At 47.8% G+C, this 23,064-nt stretch overlaps 2 protein-coding genes across 3 annotated transcripts; one reads left to right on the top strand and one right to left on the bottom strand.

Moving 5' to 3' along the window:
- Window positions 1-356: 356 nt before the first annotated feature.
- On the bottom strand, window positions 357-7,665 carry LOC308466983 (sperm acrosome membrane-associated protein 3-like). 2 transcript variants are annotated; one of them, XM_080988385.1, is made up of 5 exons: window positions 7,550-7,665; window positions 6,151-6,360; window positions 4,695-4,853; window positions 3,806-3,884; window positions 357-632 (listed from the first exon to the last, which is right to left on the bottom strand). In XM_080988385.1, the coding sequence occupies exons 2-5, from the start codon at window positions 6,314-6,316 to the stop codon at window positions 566-568; spliced, it is 471 nt and encodes a 156-aa protein (XP_080844511.1). In that variant the 5' UTR covers window positions 6,317-6,360; window positions 7,550-7,665; the 3' UTR covers window positions 357-565. The 2 variants fall into 2 exon arrangements, with proteins under 2 accessions (XP_080844511.1, XP_080844512.1); XM_080988386.1 differs by having other exon boundaries at window positions 7,429-7,562.
- Window positions 7,666-14,070: 6,405 nt separating this feature from the next.
- LOC308466987 (lysozyme C, milk isozyme-like) lies at window positions 14,071-18,946 on the top strand. Its single transcript, XM_080988392.1, has 4 exons — window positions 14,071-14,240; window positions 15,701-15,859; window positions 17,658-17,739; window positions 18,759-18,946. Exons 1-4 carry the CDS (start codon window positions 14,102-14,104, stop codon window positions 18,823-18,825), a joined length of 447 nt encoding a protein of 148 aa, XP_080844518.1. The 5' UTR covers window positions 14,071-14,101; the 3' UTR covers window positions 18,826-18,946.
- The last annotated feature ends 4,118 nt before the right edge of the window (window positions 18,947-23,064 follow it).

The following is a 23,064-nucleotide window of genomic DNA, read 5'->3' as shown; positions in this document are numbered from 1 at the left end:
GAGGTTTGGTTGGCACCTTCATAAAACGTTTTTAGGCTTTCAAATGTTCTGTGGAAGGTGGCTTATTTGTTCCCGTTCTTATTATTGTATATTTTGTGTTTTTTATATTGTAAGTTTATGTTGAGAACCATCCTGAGTTCTATCGGTATAGAGTGGCATACAAATTTAATTAACAAAATAAACAACCAACTTGTCCTTGCAGGAATCTTGTTTGCCATTACTGACCTTTAAACTGAGGAAGCCCCGATAAGGTCCTGAGGGACCTCTTGGAATACAGTTTGAAAACGGAGGCATCATAGATCCCAACGCGTCCCCTCACATGAGCTGCAATACACGGTACCTCAAATCACAACGAGTCTGAAGAAATATTTTTATAGCACAAGATTTGGTTCTCATTGTCCAAGTTACAATCACTCTCCCCACTGCAGGGCCCAGCCGAGAGCTTTAAAAGAGTTTATTCATGCAGCACTATTTAGCTCCAGGAAGGCAGTAGTCCCAGGGCGCAAGCCACACATCCGGCGCCCAGCCCTTCCACAGCCGCCTTTCTGTCCTCCTTGTTATTCTCTCACAGAATGCATCCTTTCAACCAGGCAGACAAATCAAGGCCTTCGCAATTTTCCCTCCAACCCATCCTGAGTGAGAGAAAGAAAGGGAATCTCATTAAAGAGAAATTCACTGATAAACTCAATAAATATGGAATGTAAATTTACAGGATAGCTTCTGCTGTACAAGTCCCAAAGAAACAGACAGGAAGAGTATAACCTGTGCTTGGAAAAAACTCATTCAAATTAACTAATGCACTGAATAAATTCAAAAACCTCTGGATCACACTTGAGAGTAGGTCCTATAATTTCCAGGTGAGCTAAATGGTGGAAATGAGGACAATTTTTAATTCAATTCAATCTGTGTTTGATTGTGACCATTGCATTTACAATTTTAAGCTATCTGAAAAGTGATGCTGCTGCAGACCCTACAAGTGTCCCTATTTTCCAGGGACACCCCTGATTTAGAGAAGCTGTCCCAGTTTCTGATATGATCCTGAAATACCCTATTTTTCCTTAGGATGTCCCTATTTTCATTGGAGAAATGTTGGAGGGTATGGAGTTATCCAACCCCCAAGCCATCTAAATGTAATCCTGTATAGGGAAGGGTTTTTTTGGTTAATGTTTAATGTTCTCTTATGTTTTTATATATATTGGAATCTGTTCAGAGTGGCTGGGGCAACCCAAGTAAGATGTGTGGGGTATAAATAGTAAAATTATCCTTATGGAATGAGATGTCCCTATTTTCATCGGATAAATGTTGGAGGCTATGCTGCAGTTTAAGATTAAAGCTCATGATTGTTGCAAAGAAGAAATGAAACAAGTGTTCACATTATACTGGGGATGGTGGGGTTTTGAAAAAATGTTTCTTAGTCTTCTTAAGTGGGGCGCAGGTGGCGCTGTGGGTTAAACCACAGAGCCTAGGACTTGCCGATCAGAAGGTCGGTGGTTCGAATCCCTGTGACGGGGTGAGCCCCCGTTGCTTGGTCCCTGCTCCTGCCAACCTAGCAGTTCAAAAGCACGTCAAAGTGCAAGTAGATAAATAGGTACCGCTCCGGCGGGAAGGTAAACGGCGTTTCCGTGTGCTACTCTGGTTCGCCAGAAGCGGCTTAGTCATGCTGGCCACATGACCTGGAAGCTGTACACCAGCTCCCTCGGCCAGTAAAGGGAGATGAGCGCCGCAACCCCAGAGTCGGCCACGACTGGATCTAATGGTCAGGGGTCCCTTTACCTTTACCTAGTCTCCTTAAGCAGATTTTATACTTTAGCAATTTAAAATTCTGAAGACTAGGGGGAAATGCTAAGAACCACGAGAATGAATTGTGAACTGAGCTGTGAAGTGAACTGGAACAGAGTTAGTTGCTTTCTGGAGGGGTGAATTGGAACAAAGTCCTTTTTAAAATGAACTTTCCAAGCCCTGAGCATAACTCCGTCTTCACCAACCGGATGATTTGGACTACAACTGCCATCAGCCCCTGCGTCATATGCCTGTCCCAGATGGGGCTCATGGGAACTGTAATCCAATACATCTGGATGGCATCAGACTGGCAAGGGCCACCATAACCAGACAACTAGCTTCTGCACAGCTGCAGAGACATAATGGTCCACTGGAATCTGAATGGTCAAGGAATCTATAATGTCAGGCCTACAATATGATTCTTCTACAGGCCGTAGCTCCATGGTAGAGCATCTGGTTTGTTTTGCAGAAGGTCCTGAGTTCAGTCCCCAGGAGCATCTTCAGATAGGGCTGGGAGAGACCACCTGAAACCTTGGAGAGCCACTGCCAGTCAGTCTAGGCACAATTGAGAGGGACATGCCAATGATCTGACTCAGTATGGCAGCTTCTATCTTCTATGAGCCTGTGATAAACTCTTTAGGCTGGGGTAGTTGGCAGGGGTCTGATAGAGTTTGGAGTCCACCACCATGGGCAGCCAGTGTGGTGTAATAGTCAGGGTGCCTGACTAGGATGTGGGAGACCAGGGTCCAAATCTCTACTCAGCCATGAAATTCACTGGGTGATGAGCGTCAGCCCTACAACATCTGTAGGGCCACAGCTTCCTTACTCCTGAACTGTGGGGCTGTTATTGCATTTGTTCAATCAATGAACAAATCTGGTCTGCTGTAAAGGTAAAGGTAAAGGGACCCCTGACCATTAGGTCCAGTCGTGGCCGACTCTGGGGTTGTGGTGCTCATCTCGCTTTATTGGCCGAGGGAGCCGGCCTACAGCTTCCGGGTCATGTGGCCAGCATGACTAAGCCGCTTCTGGCGAACCAGAGAAGCGCACGGAAACGCCGTTTACCTTCCCGCTGGAGCGGTACCTATTTATCTTCTTGCACTTTGAGGTGCTTTTGAACTGCTAGGTTGGCAGGAGCAGGGACCGAGCAATGGGAGCTCACCCCGTCGCAGGGATTCAAACCGCCGACCTTCTGATCGGCAAGTCCTAGACTCTGTGGTTTAACCCACAGCGCCACCCGCATCCCAGTCTGCTGAGGTTACCCTAAATAGGATTTTGTAAAAACAGGCCCAAGATCTCAGCTAACACTGAGATCTGAATTTTTTGGACTTTGAAATCTCTCTGTTATTTAAAAGTGTATCAGACTTAATAAGGGATTTTTATTTGGGCATTTTGTGGCTTTGCAAGGCAATTGTTCATTATTACTTTTAAAATTATCCTGTGCATCAGATCCTTGTATGTGTTTGTGGTTTCTAAGTGCTATGTATTATATTTTAAAAAGATCGTTGCAATTCTGCACTATACAGTGGTACCTCGGGATGCGAACAGGATCCGTTCCGGAGCCCCGTTTGCATCCTGAATAGAACGTAAGACACGACGGCATGTCTGCGCGTGTGCGGGTCCTGTTTTGCCGCTTCCTCGCATACGCGTGACATCATTTTGAGCGTCTGTGCATGTGCGAGCGGCGAAACCTGGAAGTAATGTGCTCCGTTACTTCCGGGTTGCCACGGAGCGTAACCCGAAAGTGCTCAACCTGAAGCACATTCAACCCGAGGTATGACTGTAATTTAATAATAATTTCTGTTGCTTGATTTCTTTGGATTTTTTCAACATTGATTTACCATCCATGTTAAGAGACAAGATCCTTCTGATGGCTGGTTGTCCAGAGGATGGGGGCTAACAGTAAGGCTGGATATCACCACAGTGTCTTGCTAACAAATTCTCCTGTTTTGCTTAGCATGCAGCAGAAGCGCAGGACCTAGTGGTGGTCACCAGATTCTACCCCGCTACCCCCGAGAGCTCCCCTTACCATGCTCCTAGGCCTCTTGGTCCTTGTGCTATCCTCATGGCACAGACAATGTCATCCTTGATGTCACTGGTCAGCAGATCTGTGGGGACAGAGGAAAAGAAGGCATGAGGGGCTGAGGCAACACCCTCAACTCCTGCTTCTGCAGAGGTGACCTTCTGCAGAGAAGAAGCCTGCAGAGGTGACCCATGAGTTACAACATCCCTCCAGAGCCTCTCTCCAACCAGCTCCTTAGCCTGAGTCTTGTGCCTTCCTATTGGAAAGAGAATATCTCTGCAGACCAGCACATCCCCCTAGTACAGAAACCCCCAAAATGTCTGCCAGGGGACATAAACATGCCAGGAGATGGACAGCCCCCCATAATTTGCTGGGCTACAACTCCCAACAGCCCTGGCCATTGGTCAGGCTGGCTGGGGCGGATGGGAGCTGTACTCCAAAGGTCCATGGGTCCCTCATTCCTTCTATAAGAGGACGGCAGGGAATCAAATCTCCCACCTGTGTGGATGTTTGCCTGTTGCTTCTTTGTGTGATACCTGGGTCTGGCTTGGCCAGCTTCTGATGAAGAGGGATTGGGGCACAGGTAATTCTGCCTTGTTGCCACATTGTCTGGGCATGGATCTTTCAATTGCAGCACCTTGGAGGAGGAGGCCAGTGTCTCTCTCCCTAGGTCCCTGTGCTTGCCCTCTTCCAATCAGAAGGAGTGTGTCCAAGATCAGTGGCTCACGCAGGATGCAGGAAGCAGGCTCCACTGAGTGGACCTTACAAGCAAAGGCGGCAGCAGATGCTGCAGTCCCTGCAGGGAACTCTGCTGCAACCTGGTCCCATATGGCTGCTGAGCAGCGCCCTCTAATGCCAGGATGTAGAACTGAAGCCAACCCACTTCAGAGCTCACCGCTGCAATGCATTTTGCAGAAGTTCGGCTGGAAGTGTTTGTAATCTTCACACCAAAGGTGGCTGTTGATCTGGAAGATGCCATTGCTGGTGCTGCCGTCAGCTTCGTGGTCCACAATTGCCGTGTCAAAGTGGCTCTCATAGAAGGCCAAGCAGACCCCTATAAGGTGGAGAGGGAGAAGGATCCAGGAATTCTGCGCCAAGATTAACACAAATTCTGCTCCAGGAAATGCTGGGGTTTGGGCCACCTGTATAAATTATGCAAATTAAGCATTTTTACATATAGGTCCTTGTTTTGCATAATTTATTTGCTTCTGTCAGTCATGCGGGAGGGACAAGGAGCTAGGCAGGGCACACATGCTTCATAGTGATTCATGCAGCAAGGTGGCTCAGTTATTGCAATGCGTTCCATGCAAGGCTACGCTTGGGCCTGGCCTGCAGGCTGCCGCTGGTGCAAAAGGCTGCAGCTAGACTGTTGACGGGAACAGAGCAACACCAGCACATAACTTGAGTGCTTGAAAGCTTGCACTGGCTGCCCACACCTGGGCCAGGCTCAAGGTGTTTGTCTCAATTTACAACATGGGCCAGGATACCCCTTGAACCGCTTGAATCTTTATATCCTGCCCAATCCTTGAGGTTTCCAGGGGAGACACTGGTAGCAGTCTCCCCACCCCACCCCCCGGCTAAGATGCACACCTTAAATTTCCAAGGCAGAGTCCGTTCAGCATTTTGGACCCAATTTTATGGAACCGCTTTCCAGATGAGGTCCCTCCCTTTTGAACTTCCAGAGCCTGTTGAAAATTGCTATGCCAGCAGTCATTTTAACTGAATTCTGATTTTATAATTTGAACCAATGTTCATTTTCAGTGTCTTCAGTTTCCCATACACCGCTTAGGGACGGATGACTGCAATTAAGCAGTAGATAAATTGTCATAAAATATAAATAATAAATAACTAAACGTACATTTCCAAGTCTTTCTCTTCACAGTCATGAGAGCTAGAAGTATGCCTTTTTCTTTTGGGGATTAAAGCTCACACATTCTCACCACTAAATTTCATGTGACACTTTTTTTTACTGCCCTTGCACATGCTTGTAGAACAGAGCTTTCCAAACTGTGCGTTGTGACACATTAGTGTGTCATCTGCAGTGTGTAGGTCTGTTACATGAATGCTCCCTGTGCTCCTCGTGGGACTGGAAAGGGGTTAGTTTAACTTCTGGTTTGCTAGTAAAACTCAATTACTGTGTCGCAAAATGATGCATGTCTAAAAAGTGTGCCATCAACAGGAAAAGTTTGGAAAGCTCTGCTGTAGAATATGCAGCCCTGATTATTGCAACCACCCCACCCCAATACCCAGGTCCTGAACAGGAGGGCCAGGAGATCCTGATCCCCATACATGAGGGCTGACCTCAGTTCAGGTGAGAGGGACAGAGGGAAGAGATGGAGAGAAGCACTCACAGTCAGCTAGACTGTATCCACGGTAACCTTCCAAGCCAGACACCTTCAATAAGTGGGCCAGCTCACAGCGTCCGAAGATCTTTCCCCCTACTCTGGATGTAAAGCACATGAGGAGAGGCAGCAGCAAAAGAAGCTTCTTCCCTAAAAAAAGTGTTGGGAAGGACATGATCCCCGAGGAACGACAGGTGGGGCATGGGACTCCAAGGCAGCCTATGGAGAAAGAGAAAACCACCATGAGGCCCCTTGTGGTGAAAGGGTTCAGTTAGCAAGCGACTAGGCCACTGTGATTTGTCCTTACATTTGAGGAATGGGGAGAAAGCTCACCACTTATTCCTGGTGTGTGAACACTTCCATGCACATCACCTGACCTCATTCAGACCGTGCAATACTTGAGCCCTCAGACAAAACAATTCATCAGCTCACACTTCTGGAAATGAATATTTAAAGCTTTTTGGATGTTGAAGACTACATGTATGATTATGTTTATATCTGATACTTCCTCTTTACATGGGGAACTGTGGTCCTCCAGATACAACTGGACTCCAACTCCCATCAGCTCCAGCCAGCATCGAGAACAATGGGAGCTGGAGTCCAGCATCACTGTAGGATCATCCCAGAAGAGTGAGCTTGTAGGCTTTGTCTTAGCCACACTCCCTGTCTTGGCCGTAGTGTTGACTAACTTTGTGAAAGGCAACAAAATGTTGGTCCCAGGGTATGTGGTCTTAACGCACACAATAAGACTTGGCACCTGGCTAAGCTAAGTAGGTCTGTGTTTGGTCACTGTCTGGATGGGGAACCATCGGGGAATCTTGGGTTCCATGTTGAAAGAAAAGCTGGATACAAATGTAAGATCAATGAAGAAAACTCTCTGGCACAGCAGTCCAAAATTCTCCAGTCCTTCGACTATGCCCTGATGGCTATCTTTCAAGAGTATTCCTAAAGTGAAGATTGTCTGCTCCCCCTCTACACACAGTAAGTGTGCCTCAGCTGACTAAGATAAGGTTACCAGATTTTTTTCAATGAATCTGGGGACACATTTCAACTTCAATGGATTTTGTATGGGGACTGATCTGTAAATCTGGGGACTGTCCCCAGGAAACGGGGATGTCTGGTAACCTTAGACTAAGAGTTTGTAGCAGAATCAACTTTCCTTGTAGGATTTGAAAGAGAAGCCCTCCACAAATACACATTCCACCCCATCAGAGACATGCAAATGAAAACACGAGTCCCCACTTCCCTTGTAGACCAGCTAGAACTCAAGAATCGAGCCTCATGCACCTGTTCCACTCTGTTTATCCCATGAGAACACATGTCCATCTCAAAGCTGTGGCTGAGGTCTACACATCATGACTCCACACCCAGCCTGGCTCTTCTCCCACCCTTCCAGAAAGCCACTTACTGAACAAGCCCTGTGTAAGTGAGAGAATCACTTGGGTCCCTCTGCAATTGGAGGCAGACTTCCCAAGGGGCAGGAGCTTCTGGAATCTGATGGGTTTCCTGTGACGTCACAGCAACTGGGCTTCTAGAACATGACCTGCTTCTGCTTCCCACTGCCAGCAGAGCTACGCTGCTGAGAAATGGGTGCACCGATCCCCACCATTCTTCAATATTGCACCCGTTGTGAGCGGTGGGAGTAGGAGTCATGGGATCTTCTGGGTGATTGTCCAATAGGCTCCACAGCTGAGTCAGGATAAGCTAAGCTATATGTAGATAAGAGAGTCCATTCTGTACATCAGCTCTGAAGGGTTTTCTTTCTTGGCTTGGGTTTTGTGTGAAGGACTGACAAAGAACCCACCATTTTCCTTTATTTGGTTGATCTCTTGCATCTATTTGATGGATTAAAGAGTCCCTCTCCCCTCCTCCCTTTGGCAAATCCTTAAATACAGAGCTGATCTTATCACAACCCAAAAAAGGGGAGTTTATCGTAATCCAAAAAAAGGTGAGTCCAAGAACTACATTCACCTATAGCTGCAACTTAGCCCCATTAGCTACTGAGGGCTGCATGTGCACAGGTCTCAGAGACATTTTTTGGCACAGGATGGAGCCTCTGGATTGGTCAGACTTGGTCTATAAATAGACCAGGGTCTTCTTTCCCTTGCCTGTTCAAAAGAACAGCTCCTTTGGTCTGCTGTATTTCAGCAGGACCCTTGGGTCCAGCTCCCTGCTTTGGTTAGGAATGTGAGAAGAGCGCAGCTGGATCAAACAAAAGGTCTCTCTCGGGGTTGGGGAATCTTTTTCAGTCCAAGGGCCATGTTTCATTTATGGGCTACATGCCAATGGTGGGTGGAGCCAGAGGCAGAAGTAGATGGAACAACAAATGTACATTTTGCTTTTGTGCAATACAGTGGTACCTCGGGTTACATACGCTTCAGGTTACAGACTCTGCTAACCCAGAAATAGTGCTTCAGGTTAAGAACTTTGCTTCAGGATGAGAACAGAAATTGTGCTCCGGCGGCGCGGCAGCAGCAGGAGGCCCCATTAGCTAAAGTGGTGCTTCAGGTTAAGAACAGTTTCAGGTTAAGAACGGACCTCCGGAACGAATTAAGTACTTAACCTGAGGTACCACTGTACGCTGTTTCTACCTGTGCTCCACACCCCATTTCCAGCTTCCATCCAGACAAGCAAAAGGCATCGTCAGAGTGCCAGGGCATATTCCAACCAGGCAGATAAACTCAAGGAGGGTGTGAAGCAGGGCTGGTGAGAGGGGGGCCATGAGAGAAGAGGTGTGTGGCTTGGGGGAGAATCCTGGGGGCTAGGTAGAGAAACTTGGAGGGCTGAATTTCCCCACCCTTGGCCTCTCTTGCCTACCATCTTGCTTCCCTGCAGTGGCCAACCAAATACCCGTGCAAACTCCCTAAGAGAATAGGATCACAACAACATTCTCCTGCTGCTGATTGTACAGCGAAACAGTCCCAGCACCATTGTGGGAGGTGGGGGGCAATCCACCAGCAGTTAGGATTTGGATACAGTCAACCTTGTCTCATGGAAAGAAAAAACATAATGCGTCCAAGGCACTTGCTATTTTGCCACTCTGATGCTTGCCTTGATTGCTTTAAAGTCCATAAGTCAGGCAACACGACAATTTTAAGCTTCTTTCACGGTGCTTTTTAGCAGCACAGTGTCGCTATTTCCATTTAGTAGTACACATGCAAGGAATGAGATCTGCTCACACAATGGGTCTTTCCTCTTACAGCGCACCCTCTAAACCTGTTCTTGTCAGGATGCTGTCAGCAGCTCCCAGCTGGTTGCCCAGGAAAGTATAAAGACAAGGGAAAGTTCCTTACCGTCCTTTTTTATTTCAGTCTTTACAGAGAGAGGCTACAGAACCCAGTCTATTGGATAATGGCGTTGTCCCGAGTGAATCTCCACCCCCATCTCTCCCACTTCCTCATTCATCATTCTCATTGTCTCCTCTGCGGGTGCTGCTACGTGCCCTCTGTCTTTGATCTCTTTGCTCTCCTACTTTTAAGGCTCGCCGGGTTCTGGGAGATGGAGGGTCTGGAATTCTTTTTAATGACAATGTGTCAGCTGGGTGTTGCTCCGACTCTCCCATGATTTCCCAGGTTCCCACCTCATCTGCCTCTGAGCTGCGACCTCCCTCAAACCCCTGTTGTAATTTATTATTAATGTTGCAACACATATATGAAATCTTTACATAATGATACATATATATAATATTCGTAAATTCACATTTTCACATTTCATTATTTGCCAACATTTCTCCATTTCTTATTTCTTGCCCTGTGTCTTCACTCCACCCGTGCGTGACTTCCTTGTTATTATCTTGTAACTTTATTATTGAGATTGTATTTTTGTATCTATACTGTCTTCCTTTTCCTTCTCCTGGGGAGGCAGTCTCCACCATTCCTCCTCTGCTCAGTCCCTCACAGTTCTAGGAGTTTCCCATACCCTCTAGATTTAGGGAGGTGCAAGAAGGGGAGAGCGTGGAGGGAAGTCCCGTTGTGCGAGTGGGCCTCATTCTGCACACACAACAACTTAGCTGAATCCCACCCAGTGTCTCGACCGTAATGGCATGAAATGTGCAGATCAACAAAGCCAAATACACAGAAAAGAAGATGAACTTGAAACAAATCTGAACAAAGCAGTCAAGGCACACATCATGAAAACAGTGTTGTTGATACTTCTAAAACAGAGGTGGAGTACCTGTCTCAGACAACCGTCTAGGGGTCACCTTCCAGTATTGAGCGTGACCAGAGTGAAAGTCAGTGGAGCAACGGGTCTGACCTTTCCACATTAGGCTCCATCCCAGCCAGGCAAACTCCAGCAGTTTGCACACATCCATCTCCATGCCCCATCCAAGCAAACAAGAAGCATTATGCAAGGCATGTTCCTGCCAGGAAAAAGCAAACAAGAAGCATTATGCAAGACATGTTCCTGCCAGGAAAAAGCAGCAAAGAAGGGTGCTGAGCAGGCCAGGGAGGGGTATGGCCTGGGAAAGTCCTAGGGGCCAGTTAGAGTGGCCTGGAGGGCCGCATTTGGTCCCAAGGTCTCAGGTTCCTCACTCTCCATTCTAAAAGAATCTGCCATAAAAGTGTCCTTGTGATGTTGTCATGTCAATTTTCTGGGATGAATGTTGCCTTTTTCATGTGAAAAGAACTGTTACTGGTTCAGTCTGGGAACAAAGTATATTTACCAGGCATGACTGCTCTCAGACTGGTCATGCTGGCTGCTGAATAACCCTATAGGCCCCTCCAGACATCCTATTTATTGCACATGGATGAACATTTGTGCTTGGAGTTGCCAGGTCAGGGGCACCCCAGACCCTGAGATTCCAGTGCCCCAACCTGCGAGCTAAGGGCAGGCCCTGCTGATGTCATGGGACAGGCCCCAGCGATGTCACTAAGCAAGACACAATAAGCATTAAACACAATTGCTGAGAGCACATTGTTCAGATAAAAAAATGCAGAGTCTAACAAATGAGCAAATAAGTCACTGGTTGGAAATTCAGATAGAAACTGGAGCTAAAGGATGCTTTTGTAGCTCCAGAGGAAGCCAGAGGGGTCCATTTCTTCTCACAGACAGAGGGAGCCTGGATAGGGAGCATTTAATCTAGCTTCCTTGTTTCTGGCCAGAAGGGTTCAAGTGCCCTCAAGCACTTAAATCACTTGACTCACCCAGTGGAGAAATATCCTTGGCACATGTCAGGTGTGTGTGCAGGAGCCAGGCGCTGTGACCAATAGGACTTTGCAGGACTGGGGCCTTCCTAAGTTTGTTCTGAAGAGGCAAGCCGTGGCCTCACAGGTGAGGCCAATTGGTAACTCACTGCACCTGGTGGCAAGAGCTGGGAAGGGATATAAGGTCAGCATTTCCCTTCAGCTCTTTGCCACAGCAACACGCTTCCTGCCTTGCTGCGTTTGGCTTCTTGCTTTCTGATCCTTGAAGCTCGGCTTCTTGACACCTTGCTTCTTGATCCTCAGACTCCTGACTTCTTGATCCTTGGAACCCTGACTTTGTGACTCCTTGCTTCCTGACCCTCGGACCCTTGGCTTCTTGACTCCTGGCTTCTTGATCCTTGGACCCCTGACTTCTTGATCCTCAGATCCCCGACTTTGTGACTCCTTGCTTCCAGACCCTCGGACCCTTGGCTTCTTGACTCCCAGCTCTCTGACCCTCAGACTCTTGGCTTCCTGACTCCTGGCTTCTGGACCCCCGTTCCTACTCCCACGCAACCATCTTGCCCCCGGTCCTGACGTCCCCTGCCGGGACTTTGATTGCCCGTGAACTGGACCATGACAGCACAAGAGGATAAAGAGGATAGCTGTTCATCCCCTAAGCAACGGGTCCCTTCGGAGGAACTGCTTCCCTCTTCCTCAGAGTGGTACTCTCCTTCCCTAAGACCTTCATTCTCCCTAACAGCAGCGGAGCTACGATTCTGGGAGTGGGACACAGCTATAACATCCCTGAAAGCCTCATCCATCAACTGCTCTGCCTCTCTTCGCTTTTCCAAATCTGCCACCTTGGCCTCAAGAGAAAAGATTTGTCCCTAGAGACCCAGGAGCTCATTGCACCTCAGACACTCCCAAGACTCCTGTCCAACAGAGATAGGTATACTTGTGATGGACAGTTCAAAACACTGGAAAGCCCAAACTCCCCTTCTGGCTTTCTTCCCACATACTTGTTTTTGTGCTTCACGTTACTTTATTGAAAGCTTGGGTCAAGGAAAGGAGAAGCAGGGCGGGTTGTCCTGACCTCCTGGCCCTGCTGCCAAACTCCCACATCTGCTCAACTCACCTGGATGCTTTGTCAGCCAGGGCTCCCTTTACCTCATGGGCTGGGAACCCTTAGCAGGGTTGTGCCACAAAATATTGGGCCACCAAGACCTGTTTTGAAGAACTAATATGCAAGAATACACAGACATGAAAATACTCGGCACCCTTCCCAGCGGTGAAGGAACAGGCTGTGCCAGTTGACTGCCTTTGCAAATAACTAGGTGCCAGTTTTTCCACTGGACAAAAACAATAAGCACGGAACAAATCAGAGGGCATCACTCCCACTGTTTGTTCTGGGTTCAGGAGGTGGTAAGATAAGATAAGGTGGTGAAAGTCAAGCGACAGCCATAGGAAAGTCCTTTTGACTAGACCATGGAAATTGCCAAGAGCAGAGGCAAAGCCAATTGCTATAGTGAAAGAAGGCGTCATGTGGTTGAAGGGGTGCCCCATCATCATCATCATCATTTTATTTGTATGCCACCTTTCCACAGTTAGGGGACGCGGGTGGTGCTGTGGGTTAAACCACAGAGCCTAGGGCTTGCCGATCAGAAGGTCAGCAGTTCGAATCCCCACGATGGGGTGAGCTCCCGTTGCTTGGTCCCTGCTCCTGCCAACCTAGCAGTTCGAAAGCACGTCAAAGTGCAAGCAGAGAAATAGGTACCTTTCTGGTGGGAAGGTAAACGGCGTTTCCGTGCACTGCTCTGGTTCGCCAGAAGCGGCTTAGTCATGCTGGCCACATGACCCGGAAGCTGTACGCCGGCTCCCTCAGCCAATAAAGCGAGATGAGCGCCGCAACCCCAGAGTCGGCCATGACTGGACCTAATGGTCAGGGGTCCCTTTACCTTTTTTCCACAGTTAATACTCAAGGCAGCTTACGATATGGAAAGATTTACGTAATTACAAACATAGCAAAGTAGTCATAAAAATAAACAAAACACATCAAAAACTACATAACCAAACTGAACAATTTCCACATAAAAATAAAGATACAAAAAATTAATATCAATAACAACAAAAACTCCAAACAAAATTATCCCCCAAATACCCCAGTCCTTGCTGGGTGGCAGCAGCAGCAGCAGTTCTTACAAAGCCCATCAGGCCCCGCCCTGAGCCAGGTGGAGAGAGGCAGGAATGGGGCCCTCAGGCTCCCAGCAGGTCAGACTTCCCCACCCACTTGCCTTTTCCTTGCGAGGCTGATCCTGATCAGGCTCCGGCCCATGGAGCCAAAAAGTTTCTACACTTCTGCACTAGTGCAAAAAATTCCTTGAATATGGCCCATTAGGTCTATTAATTTCAGCCGGTCTACGCTGAGTAAAACTTAGCTGAATACCAACCATAGAAAATTCTCATAAATTACCCTATTTGTACATTAAAGTAAAAATTCTAATACAGGAATTAAATTGATTAGATTGTGAATTTATCAAATATAGTATGGCAATCCTTTTTTTTTTAATGAATTGATTAAAATCTAGTAATACAACTTGGATCCTGGAGCTACAGCTCTCAGCCCTCCGCCACAGGGAGTGGGACCCAAAGAGTCATGTCCCCTTCTTCTTGTTGACACACACATGCAGATTAGCTAAGCAAGGTCAGGGTGAACGTCCTCAAGGGTCTGGCAACATCATGCAGACCTTGGCTTCTTTCCAGAGGACTGCCCAAGAGCCCTTATAAAAGCAGGCGTGACACCCTCACCATCTACCTTGACCTCCTGCACTACAACGATGAAGGCTCTTTGGCTGCTACCCTTCCTTGCTGGTCTCCTCACCACAGGAGAAGGCATGATCTATGGCCGCTGTGAGCTGGCTCAGAGGCTCCAGCAGTTGGGCTTAGATGGTTATGCTGGCTATAGCCTGGCCAACTGTAAGTCCATTGGGGGACATCTGGGTATTGGCTAGGCAGGCATTATGAAAAGACAGAATTTATCTGAGTGGGGGGCAGCAGGAGGCAGTGGCGGCAGGTGGCTGTGCACTACATCTGGGGAGAGTGCTTAATCTTCTGGGTCTGACTGACTAGGTGTGTAGCTGTAATTATGAGAGGAAGGTGGCCTCCCTCCACATTTCTATAGCTAATTTGGAACATGCCATGCTGCATCCTGCTATAGGGCTGCTATAGGACTTAGGTGGCTCTGTGGGCTTGCCAATCGGAAGGTTGGGGGTTCAAATCGCCACGATGGGGTGAGCTCCTGTTGCTCTGTCCCAGCTTCTGCCAATCTAGCAGTTCGAAAGCACACCAGTGCAAGTAGATAAATAGGTACTGCTCCAGCGGGAAGGTAAATGTTGTTTCCGTGCGCTCTGGTTTCTGTCATGGTGTCCCATTGGGCAGAAGCGGTTTAGTCATCCTGGCCACATGACCCAGGAAGCTGTCTAAAGACAGACGCCGGCTCCCTCAGCCTGAAAGCAAGATGAGTGCCACACCCTATAGTCACCTTTGACTGGGGTCTTTTACCTTTTTACCTTATAGGGCTGCAGGAATAGGGTGTACATGATGTGTGTAAATGAATGAATCAGGGTGAAGAATGTGGTTTGTGCATCCACATACAGAGAAGTGGAAGGGTGCAGCGCAGAGGTGGATGTGATGAAGCCAGGAACTCACTGGACAGCTGGATTTTTTATTTTTATTTTTGAATTTGCATTTTATTTATTTGTTAACATTCTTATATTACATCGGTAAATGTTGTCATATTACATTACAGGACATACTATAATATAATTGCCAACATGTATACAAAAATTATATAAAAATTTTATATACCTAGAAAGAAAATGAAACAAAAAAAGAAAGAAAGAACAAAGAGGGAGGGGGGAAACATTTCCCCCCCCAAAATCATATACATACCAACACACTAGACTTCCTGTCTTTCCTGTTGTATATTCCTTTTTTACAAATGAATGTACTCTTATTATTGTATGTTTCTTTACATATTATCTAATACATTCCTATATCAATATGTGCTCTCAATGTATTTCTCAACTCAATCTCACTCCAATGTCAATCAAATGCTAGCATAGATAGCGAACCTTTACTGTATTTTTGAACATGTTTTATATCTATACCACTTTTCCGTAAATTTTTGTTTTGAATTGCCTCTCAGGGTATTTGTTAACTGCGCCATTTCAGCAAATTCTTGTAGCTTATAATGCCAGTCTGTTATTGTCGGGGGTTCTTGTTCCTTCCACCCCTTTGCCACCAAAGTCCGCAGCTCGGACTCACTGGACAGTTGGATAAGGCAGGATTTCAAAACACGTGTGGGTGTGAAGAATGGGGCATCCTCCTCAGAATCTGCGCACTTAGTTCTGACCGTATCATGCCTTCTGTCTCAGGGGTCTGCACAGCATGTCATGAGAGCAGCTACAATACCCAGGCAATACACTACGACTCCGACGGCAGTGCTGACTATGGCATCTTCCAGATCAACAGCCGTTACTGGTGCCAGAGTCCCAGCGAGCCAAGTTCCAACATATGCGGAATTCAATGCTCTGGTGAGAATCGGCTTCTCCTGGAGGGAGATTTGCCTCTTTCAGAGATCGAGAACCTTTGGCCCACCAGATGTTGATAGTCTACAATTTCCACCATCCCAGACCATTGGTCTTGCTGGCCGGGGCTGATGGAAGTTAGAACCAAATGACATCTGGAGGGCCACAGGTTCCCCACCCCAATCTAAATTGTGATGCACAGCACATCAATTGCTTCTGGGAGACAGAAAGGATCAGTTGTCCTTCCTCACCCTGGAGCATTCTGCTTCAGCTCTTTGCTGGTGTGGCATTTGCACTCCCAAAGAGAAAAAGTCAGATAGCTGTGGTTCAGCGGTCTAGGTTGAGCAGCTTATTCATATGTTGATGTATCTGCTGGCTGGGAAAGCCCTAGCTTCCTACCTGAAATGCAGCCCTCCTAGCCAGGAGATTTCAAGTTCCACATGTAGTCTGTTTGGACATTAAATTGTGTAGTCAGGTCATAGAAGGTACATTTATTTGACTTGGAATTAGTAAGTGTATAGGGACTGTTCCCCATTTTTTACCCTCTGGATACAAAAGGTTATTTCAAGCTGCATGCTTGTGATGGCCTGGGAATCCGATTCAGAGGCTGAACCGGAGGAATCCCAGCCTGCACAGCAGTCCCCGCCTCCAGGGCCGGCTGAACTGGGGCAGGGCCTTGATTCTGAAGTGCCTGCACCTGTGCCGGATCCTCAGGAGCAGGCACCAGGTGAATCCACTCTGGCTCCGGAGGTGGTTGAGGACTCAGTGCCTACAGGTGAGTCTCCCCCTGGGTCCAGTAACCCTTCAGCCTCTCCTGAACTGCAGAGGCTCAGGGCAGAGAGGCGAAGGGAACTGGTTTCTCCCAGGAGGAGTGCTCGCCTTAAGGCCAGGAGAGGCGGGTCTCCTGGGGGCTGGGACCGCCCCTGGCCTCCGAGAAGATAAAGGCCAGTCAGCCTGGTCCCAGGTTGCGGGAGCAACGTCGTTGATGAGCTGTTTCGGCCAGCATCCAGTCCTGTTCCCCCAGAGTTCCTGTCCTTGCCCGGCTTCTCGCTGAGGACCCTGCTTTGCCCGAGGAGGACTGTCTGGCGACCCTCAACTCAGGTCCTGGACCTCGCCCCACGGTAACCTCCCCCCGGACCAGCACAATGCTAATGGACAGAGGGTCAGTCTAGGACAACTAGTTGTTGTTTTTCCCAGGCAGCTCCTGTTTCTTTAGCATTTGCAAAATAGACAGAAATTCCACATAGAGCAGCCATGGCCAAACTTGGCCCTCCAGATGTTTTGGGACTACAACTCCCATCATCCCTAGCTAATAGGACCAGTGGTCAGGGATGGTGGGAACTGTAGTCCCAAAACATCTGGAGGGCCAAGTTTGGCCATGCCTGACGTAGAGCTTCATCCCACCATCACAGCTTTCCCATCCTGGAGGAAGCTACACCTGTTGTATTTCTGACCGCCTCATAAGAGCCATGCCAGGTTGGAGGGGAGAAAAGGTTGCAACTATGGGAGAGTCAGGTGATATTGTCCGGCCCTTTTTACATCTCTTTTGTCCCTTCAAAACTGCACCAGGCCTATAACATCCCAACAGGGCCCCTTCATGCCAGCGGTGGAGCTGGCTGCTCGGGCGCCTGGAATGGTGCACATGTCGTGCACCCGGGGGCAGAGCGATCCGCCAAGGGGGTGGGGCAATCGCACAGTCCGCCCAGGGGGGATTTTGTCACCCCCACTCTGGGATGACATCTGGGGTAGGCTGCCCCCCCTACACCCCTGCTTCATGCTCCTATTGCATCTGCTTTCCTTGCAGAACTGCTGACGGACAACATCGCCGTAGACGTGGCTTGTGCTAAGGTTGTCGTTGACAATTCACCCAATGGACTGGGTGCCTGGTAAGAAGCCCGTGAACTGTTGGGAGAAGGGTCTTCCCTTGTGAGAGGTGGAGGGACACCCTAAACGCCACAATCACTGCAGAAGCACCAGTTCCCTCTGAGCTGGGGAATATGAGGGTGCCACAATTATGTTAGAAATGCTCCTGTTTGATTTGAAAATGGAAGCGACGGTTGAGTTGAGGTGTGTCCACTTGAGACAGTCATTGCAAATGTGCAGATGAACAGAATAGAAGTTGAACAGAAGTCTGGGGGGGGGGGTTGAATGTACAGGGAAACAAATCAGGTAACAAGCCTTGGATGAAGACATCCCCAACCTGCCCCACCCCCACCCCCAGGTCTGTACAGCAATGTAAAAATGTGAGTTGGGAGACAGCAGGGGAACGACATCACTCTGTTTCAAGCCACTAATGTGCACACAGTCTAAGTTGCCATGCCTATGAAATGTGCTGCATTTCAGTTTTTCAAGGGGGGCCCATGGCAATCTGTTAGATCAGGGGTAGTCAACCTTTTTATACCTACTACCCACTAATGCATCTTTCTTGATGGTAAAATTTCCTTACCACCCACCAGTGCTCGATGGAAGGAGGATTCAGCTTGTGCCGTAGAACCCCCTACCGCCCACCTAGAATCCTGAAAAGCCCACTAGTGGGCAGTAGGGACCAGGTTGACAACCCCTGTGTTAGATGATATCAATTAATATATGTTCTTTAACACATCTATTTTAGTTAAGAAAGTTTTGCATAGGGAAACAAGTCAAGTGATAAAACAAAAGCATTGTGCACACTCATGTTTTCTCTGTATCCAGAGTATTCCCACCACTGGTTTGTGAAACAGTGTGCACACAACTGTAGCCACAAACTATGTCGATCCAGTTGTGATATAACTGTGTTTTGATGCATTTTCCCCTCACCCCCAGCCAGCTTCAATCCAAATGGAGAAAAAAGACAACCTAGCTGTGTTTGAAGCTGATAAAATGCACGCACAGTTCATTTTTCATATCTGTTCATTTCCCCCTCCAGGGTGGCATGGAGATTACATTGCCAAGGTCAGGACCTGTCTCAATATGTTGCAGGGTGCGACTTGTAGAAAAAACACAATATCCTGGTGTCGGCAGGGATGCTAGAAAACTGACTCCAGCCTCAGTTATGTCTCAGCCTGTCAAGAAATTGTTCTAACTCAGTCGCAGAAATAAATGCATTAAAAAACACTGGAGACCTGTTTTATAATGTCAGTTCAGCACCTATCCTTACATTGTAGGTGGGAGAACCTTGGGAGGAGTCACTACAAGGATGCCCTAGGCAGGTGAAGTCCTGGGTTATTCAGGCATGTCGCAGAAAGATTGTAGGAACTACCTGGAAGATGACTTGTTTATTGAGCGGTTATTACTGTTGCTGTTATTGTTTGCATTTATTGCCTGCCTTCGACCAGCAGGTCCCATGGCAGGTTACAACAACTTAAAAATCAGAATTAAAAGCACACACACATTACAGTCACAGGAATAGGGTGGGCCAAATGCCAGGATAAAGAAGTTTGTGTCTTCAGCCCTTGCTCAAACCTATAATGCCACAACTTAGGAGCTGCCACAGAGAAGGCCTTCCTTCCTCAAGGCCAACAGCTGAGTTTGGGAACAATCTCAAGAGGCCAAATCTATGCCAAAACATGGGTGAAGTCATGCCACACTGATGTTTCAGTCCTCCATCTTGATTCAAAACAGTGCCCAGAATCCAAACAGTGACAGAGTCCACTGCCCTGACCTTGGTAAGCCTCATGTTGAGTTTTGCAATGATATATTTAGTGGTAGCTAAACCTATGCAAAAAAAAGGGCTAAGTCATGCCAAAATCGTATTTCAGTCTACCATCTTGAATCACAATGGTGCCCAGCATCCAAATATCGACAAAGACCATTGCCCCTGTGGTGGGAACGTCATGCCAAGTTTGTCGACAATATCTCAAGAGGATGCCAAACCTATGCCCAAAAGTTACCCTCAGGGTAACTTCCAACTCTATAATTCTATGATTCTATGGATGCAGTAATACAAAAGTCACATTTTGGTCCACCATCCAGATTCAAAATTGCACCCACACATTGATGTAGACCCTGACCTCAGGAACCTTCATGGCAAGGATATCTCAAGAGGTGGGCTAACCTGTGTAAAAAGGGGGGGGCAAAGTTACAACCAAAGTGATGTTTTGGCCTGCCATATTGATTCGGAATGGCACCTGGCATTGAAATGGCAATGCAGTCTGCTACCCCCACCTCAGGAACCCAGTGTGGCAGTGATATATCAAGAGGTGACAGAGCCTATGCCAAAAATTGGACAAAGTCATGTCAAAGTGACTTTTTCGTCAACCATCTTGATTCAAAATGGTGGCTAGCATCCAAACATTGACAAAGATTGCTGCCCCTATCTCAAGAGCCCTCCTGCCAAGTTGGGTGGCAAGATCTTAAGCAACAACCAAACCTATAGAACCACCCTAAGAGACAAGAAGATACTCTTCTTGGTATGTTGCTCACTTTCCTTTGTAAGGACATAAGAAGAGATCGGCTGGATCAGGCTAAAGATCCATCTAGTTCAGCATCCTGTTTTCATAGTGACCCACCAGGTGCCCCATTTCAATTCAGTTGGGTCTCAGAATTAACCCTTGAATGAGTCAAGGCTGAAGTGAGTTCAGAAGCTAATAGCCCATCACAACAAGAAAATAGATGGAGTGTAGCTCCACATGAACAGGGGGTATCATACTGAAGGATGTGTCATACAACTAATTTTGGGTAGCTGTTGTCAAAAAGGCTACACCAGCTGCACAGGAAAATATAAGAGGTGAAACCAACAGGTACAGCAAGGGCTCATCCACACTTTGTCTTGACCCATATTTTGCTCATATTACAGGCTTCCTCAACCTCGGCCCTCCATATGTTTTGAGACTACAATTCCCAGCATCCCGGACCACTGGTCCTGCTAGCTAGGGATGATGGGAGTTGTAGTCCCAAAACATCTGGAGGTCCAAGTTTGGGGATGTCTGTTCTATACTGTCCTTCATCCGAGGATCACAGGATGGTTTACCACATAAGAACACAAGAAGTGGCTGACTTTCTTGGTCATGCTACATTCGCTTATGTTTCCCTCAGCTTGGCTGCGGAAACAAGTAGGCATATGAGTGAGCGTCAGTAAACAGAACTTGCTCTTTTGGAAATTCAAGGTAGTTTACAGAATGCTAACATGGACACCCTTGGGTGGGCCAAGGAGGCTGTGCCAGAATCTTGTTTATCTCCACTCTCCACTGGTTGAGGGAAATTGTGCTTCAGGGAAGTGATGGCCCCCCTGACTAGTGAACCATGATGCCTTCAGTTGACATTTAAATTTTAAGGTGAGACAGTCCACTTGTTGTGGGGGAATAATATGACTAATATGTGAACTTTTGTTTTTATTGCTTTGAAAAGCTTTGTTAACAACTGGAGTAATTTATCTTTTCTCTGCCAGCTCTGCCATATCCTCCTCCTCCTCCTCCTCCTCCTCCTCCTCCTCCTCCTCTCTGTTGACCAGTCAGTACCTCCATTATGATACCTGTCCTGTTTTGTCACTGCTTAGCAAGAAGATGCCTTTACGGCTGTACTGTTCCCTTGTTTAACATCTGAGTGATCCTGAAGGGAACAAATGGTACACATAGTTCCATTGCTTCCTACAAGACTAGCAGATGAGGAGCAAGATGGGACTTCTTCTCTAAGTTCACCCAGATAGACTTAGAGCTGTAACTGAAAAATGTCCTAGTCTACTGAAGTGCGAGAGAAGGAAATATAGGCCCTATTGGCATTATACATTTAAAGCAGTACCATGGCACTTTAAACAGTCATGGCTTCCGTTGAAGAGTCCACGGAACTGTGGTTTGTTAAAGGTGCCAAGAATTGTTAGGAGACTCTTTCTCCCTCACAGAGCTACAGTTCCCAGACGTCCTTGGGAAGAGGGATTCAGAGTTAAACTACTCTGCAGGGAGCCTTTGGTCCTCCAGTTGATGTTGAACTATGAGCCTCATCAGCCCCAACAAGCATGGCCAATGGCCAGGATTGACACGAGCTGCAGGTCAGCTACACCTGGAGGGCCACATCTGAATTAAAGATACAGAAGGGAGTTGTTACATGCAACCCTAACCTAAGGTTACCAGATTTTTTCAATGACTTCAGGACGCTTTAAATAAATAAATACATACATACATACTACACGTTCGGGACGTTGATGCTGCAGCAATGGTGGTGGCAGAAGGGCGGCTGCCACCTTGACCTCAGCCGCCATGTTTCCCCTTCCTCTGACACTTCTATCTCTTTTCTCCATGAGCCCGGGCAGCCCGAGTTGTTGGTTCTTTGGTGGTGGTGGGGAAGCAGTGCACTGTGGATCAGGCATGGAAGGCGGAGAAGGAAGGGCGAGAGCATCGGCAGCGAGGTTCGGGCAGTGCGATACCTCCCTTCCCATCAGAGCAACCCCAATCCCATTCCTACTTGTGTGCAAGCAGGAGGGGGCAGGGATCCCTCAGCTGGGAAGGGAGGCTTCCCGTTGCCTAACTGAGAGATCCCAGCCCCCTCCTGCTTGCACACAAGCTCTGATAGGAAGCGTGAAGCCTCCCTTCACAGCTGAGAGATCCCCGCTCCGCTCCTACTTGCACGCAATAGGAGTTAGGAGGCTGCTCTGATAGGCAGTACAAAGCCTCCCTTCACAGCTTAGTTGCTGGGGTCAGGGAAGGGGAGACAGCCCGGAAGCAGCATCTGAGAGGCCCTGCACCACCATCAGATGGGGACTTCCGAGCAACTCCTGTAGCCAGCCAGAGCCAACTGCTCCAGGCTGCTGAGACTGCCGCTGCTGCATTTCCCAGGGACATTAGATGAAATCCAGGGACGTTCCAGGGATGGAATTTGTCTGGGGTCTTATTCACAAATCCGGGGACTGTCCCCAGGAAACAGGGACGCCTGGTAACCCTACCCTAACCGAGAAACCAGCTTCATCAGCTCTACTGGAATAAAGACCATTCGTACTGGGTGAAGATCGCCCACCATCATGTTTAAGGATCAGAAACCATGTATTTAGGTCCTTTGGTAGCTGCACTCCGCTGTTCCCGGAAGACAGAGACATGGTCACAAGTGGTTTGCGGTTAGGTATTTTTAAGCCCTTTAACAAAACAAGTTAAGATAAACAGTGGACCAGGTGCGTAAGAATCAGCCACCCCAGCCTATAATTAGCTCAGATGTGTTCCAGACTAATCTCGATTCATTTGGTTAGAGGAACCGAAAAGCAGCTGAGGTTCCAAAAGAAGGCCTCTTGTCCATCTGTTTGGCCGCTC

The sequence above is a fragment of the Podarcis pityusensis genome (genome assembly GCF_964106645.2).
Source record: "Podarcis pityusensis genome assembly, chromosome: 17".
NCBI classification, from domain to species: Eukaryota; Metazoa; Chordata; class Lepidosauria; order Squamata; family Lacertidae; genus Podarcis; species Podarcis pityusensis.
Note: the sequence above shows the minus strand (reverse complement) of the source record. Positions and strands in the feature narration are given on the sequence as shown.

What these genes read in the sequence shown, in the direction of transcription:
- LOC308466987 (XM_080988392.1), top strand. Translation starts at nt 14,102, where the DNA reads ATGAAGGCTCTTTGGCTGCTACCCTTCCTTGCTGGTCTCCTCACCACA. An exon ending in TGGCTATAGCCTGGCCAACT is followed by an intron (nt 14,241 to 15,700) that starts GTAAGTCCATTG and finishes CTTCTGTCTCAG; the next exon opens with GGGTCTGCACAGCATGTCAT. An exon ending in CCCAATGGACTGGGTGCCTG is followed by an intron (nt 17,740 to 18,758) that starts GTAAGAAGCCCG and finishes TTCCCCCTCCAG; the next exon opens with GGTGGCATGGAGATTACATT.
- LOC308466983 (XM_080988385.1), bottom strand. Translation starts at nt 6,316, where the DNA reads ATGTCCTTCCCAACACTTTTTTTAGGGAAGAAGCTTCTTTTGCTGCTG. An exon ending in TGGATACAGTCTAGCTGACT is followed by an intron (nt 4,854 to 6,150) that starts GTGAGTGCTTCT and finishes TCCACCTTATAG; the next exon opens with GGGTCTGCTTGGCCTTCTAT. An exon ending in CCAAGAGGCCTAGGAGCATG is followed by an intron (nt 633 to 3,805) that starts GTAAGGGGAGCT and finishes TCTCTCACTCAG; the next exon opens with GATGGGTTGGAGGGAAAATT.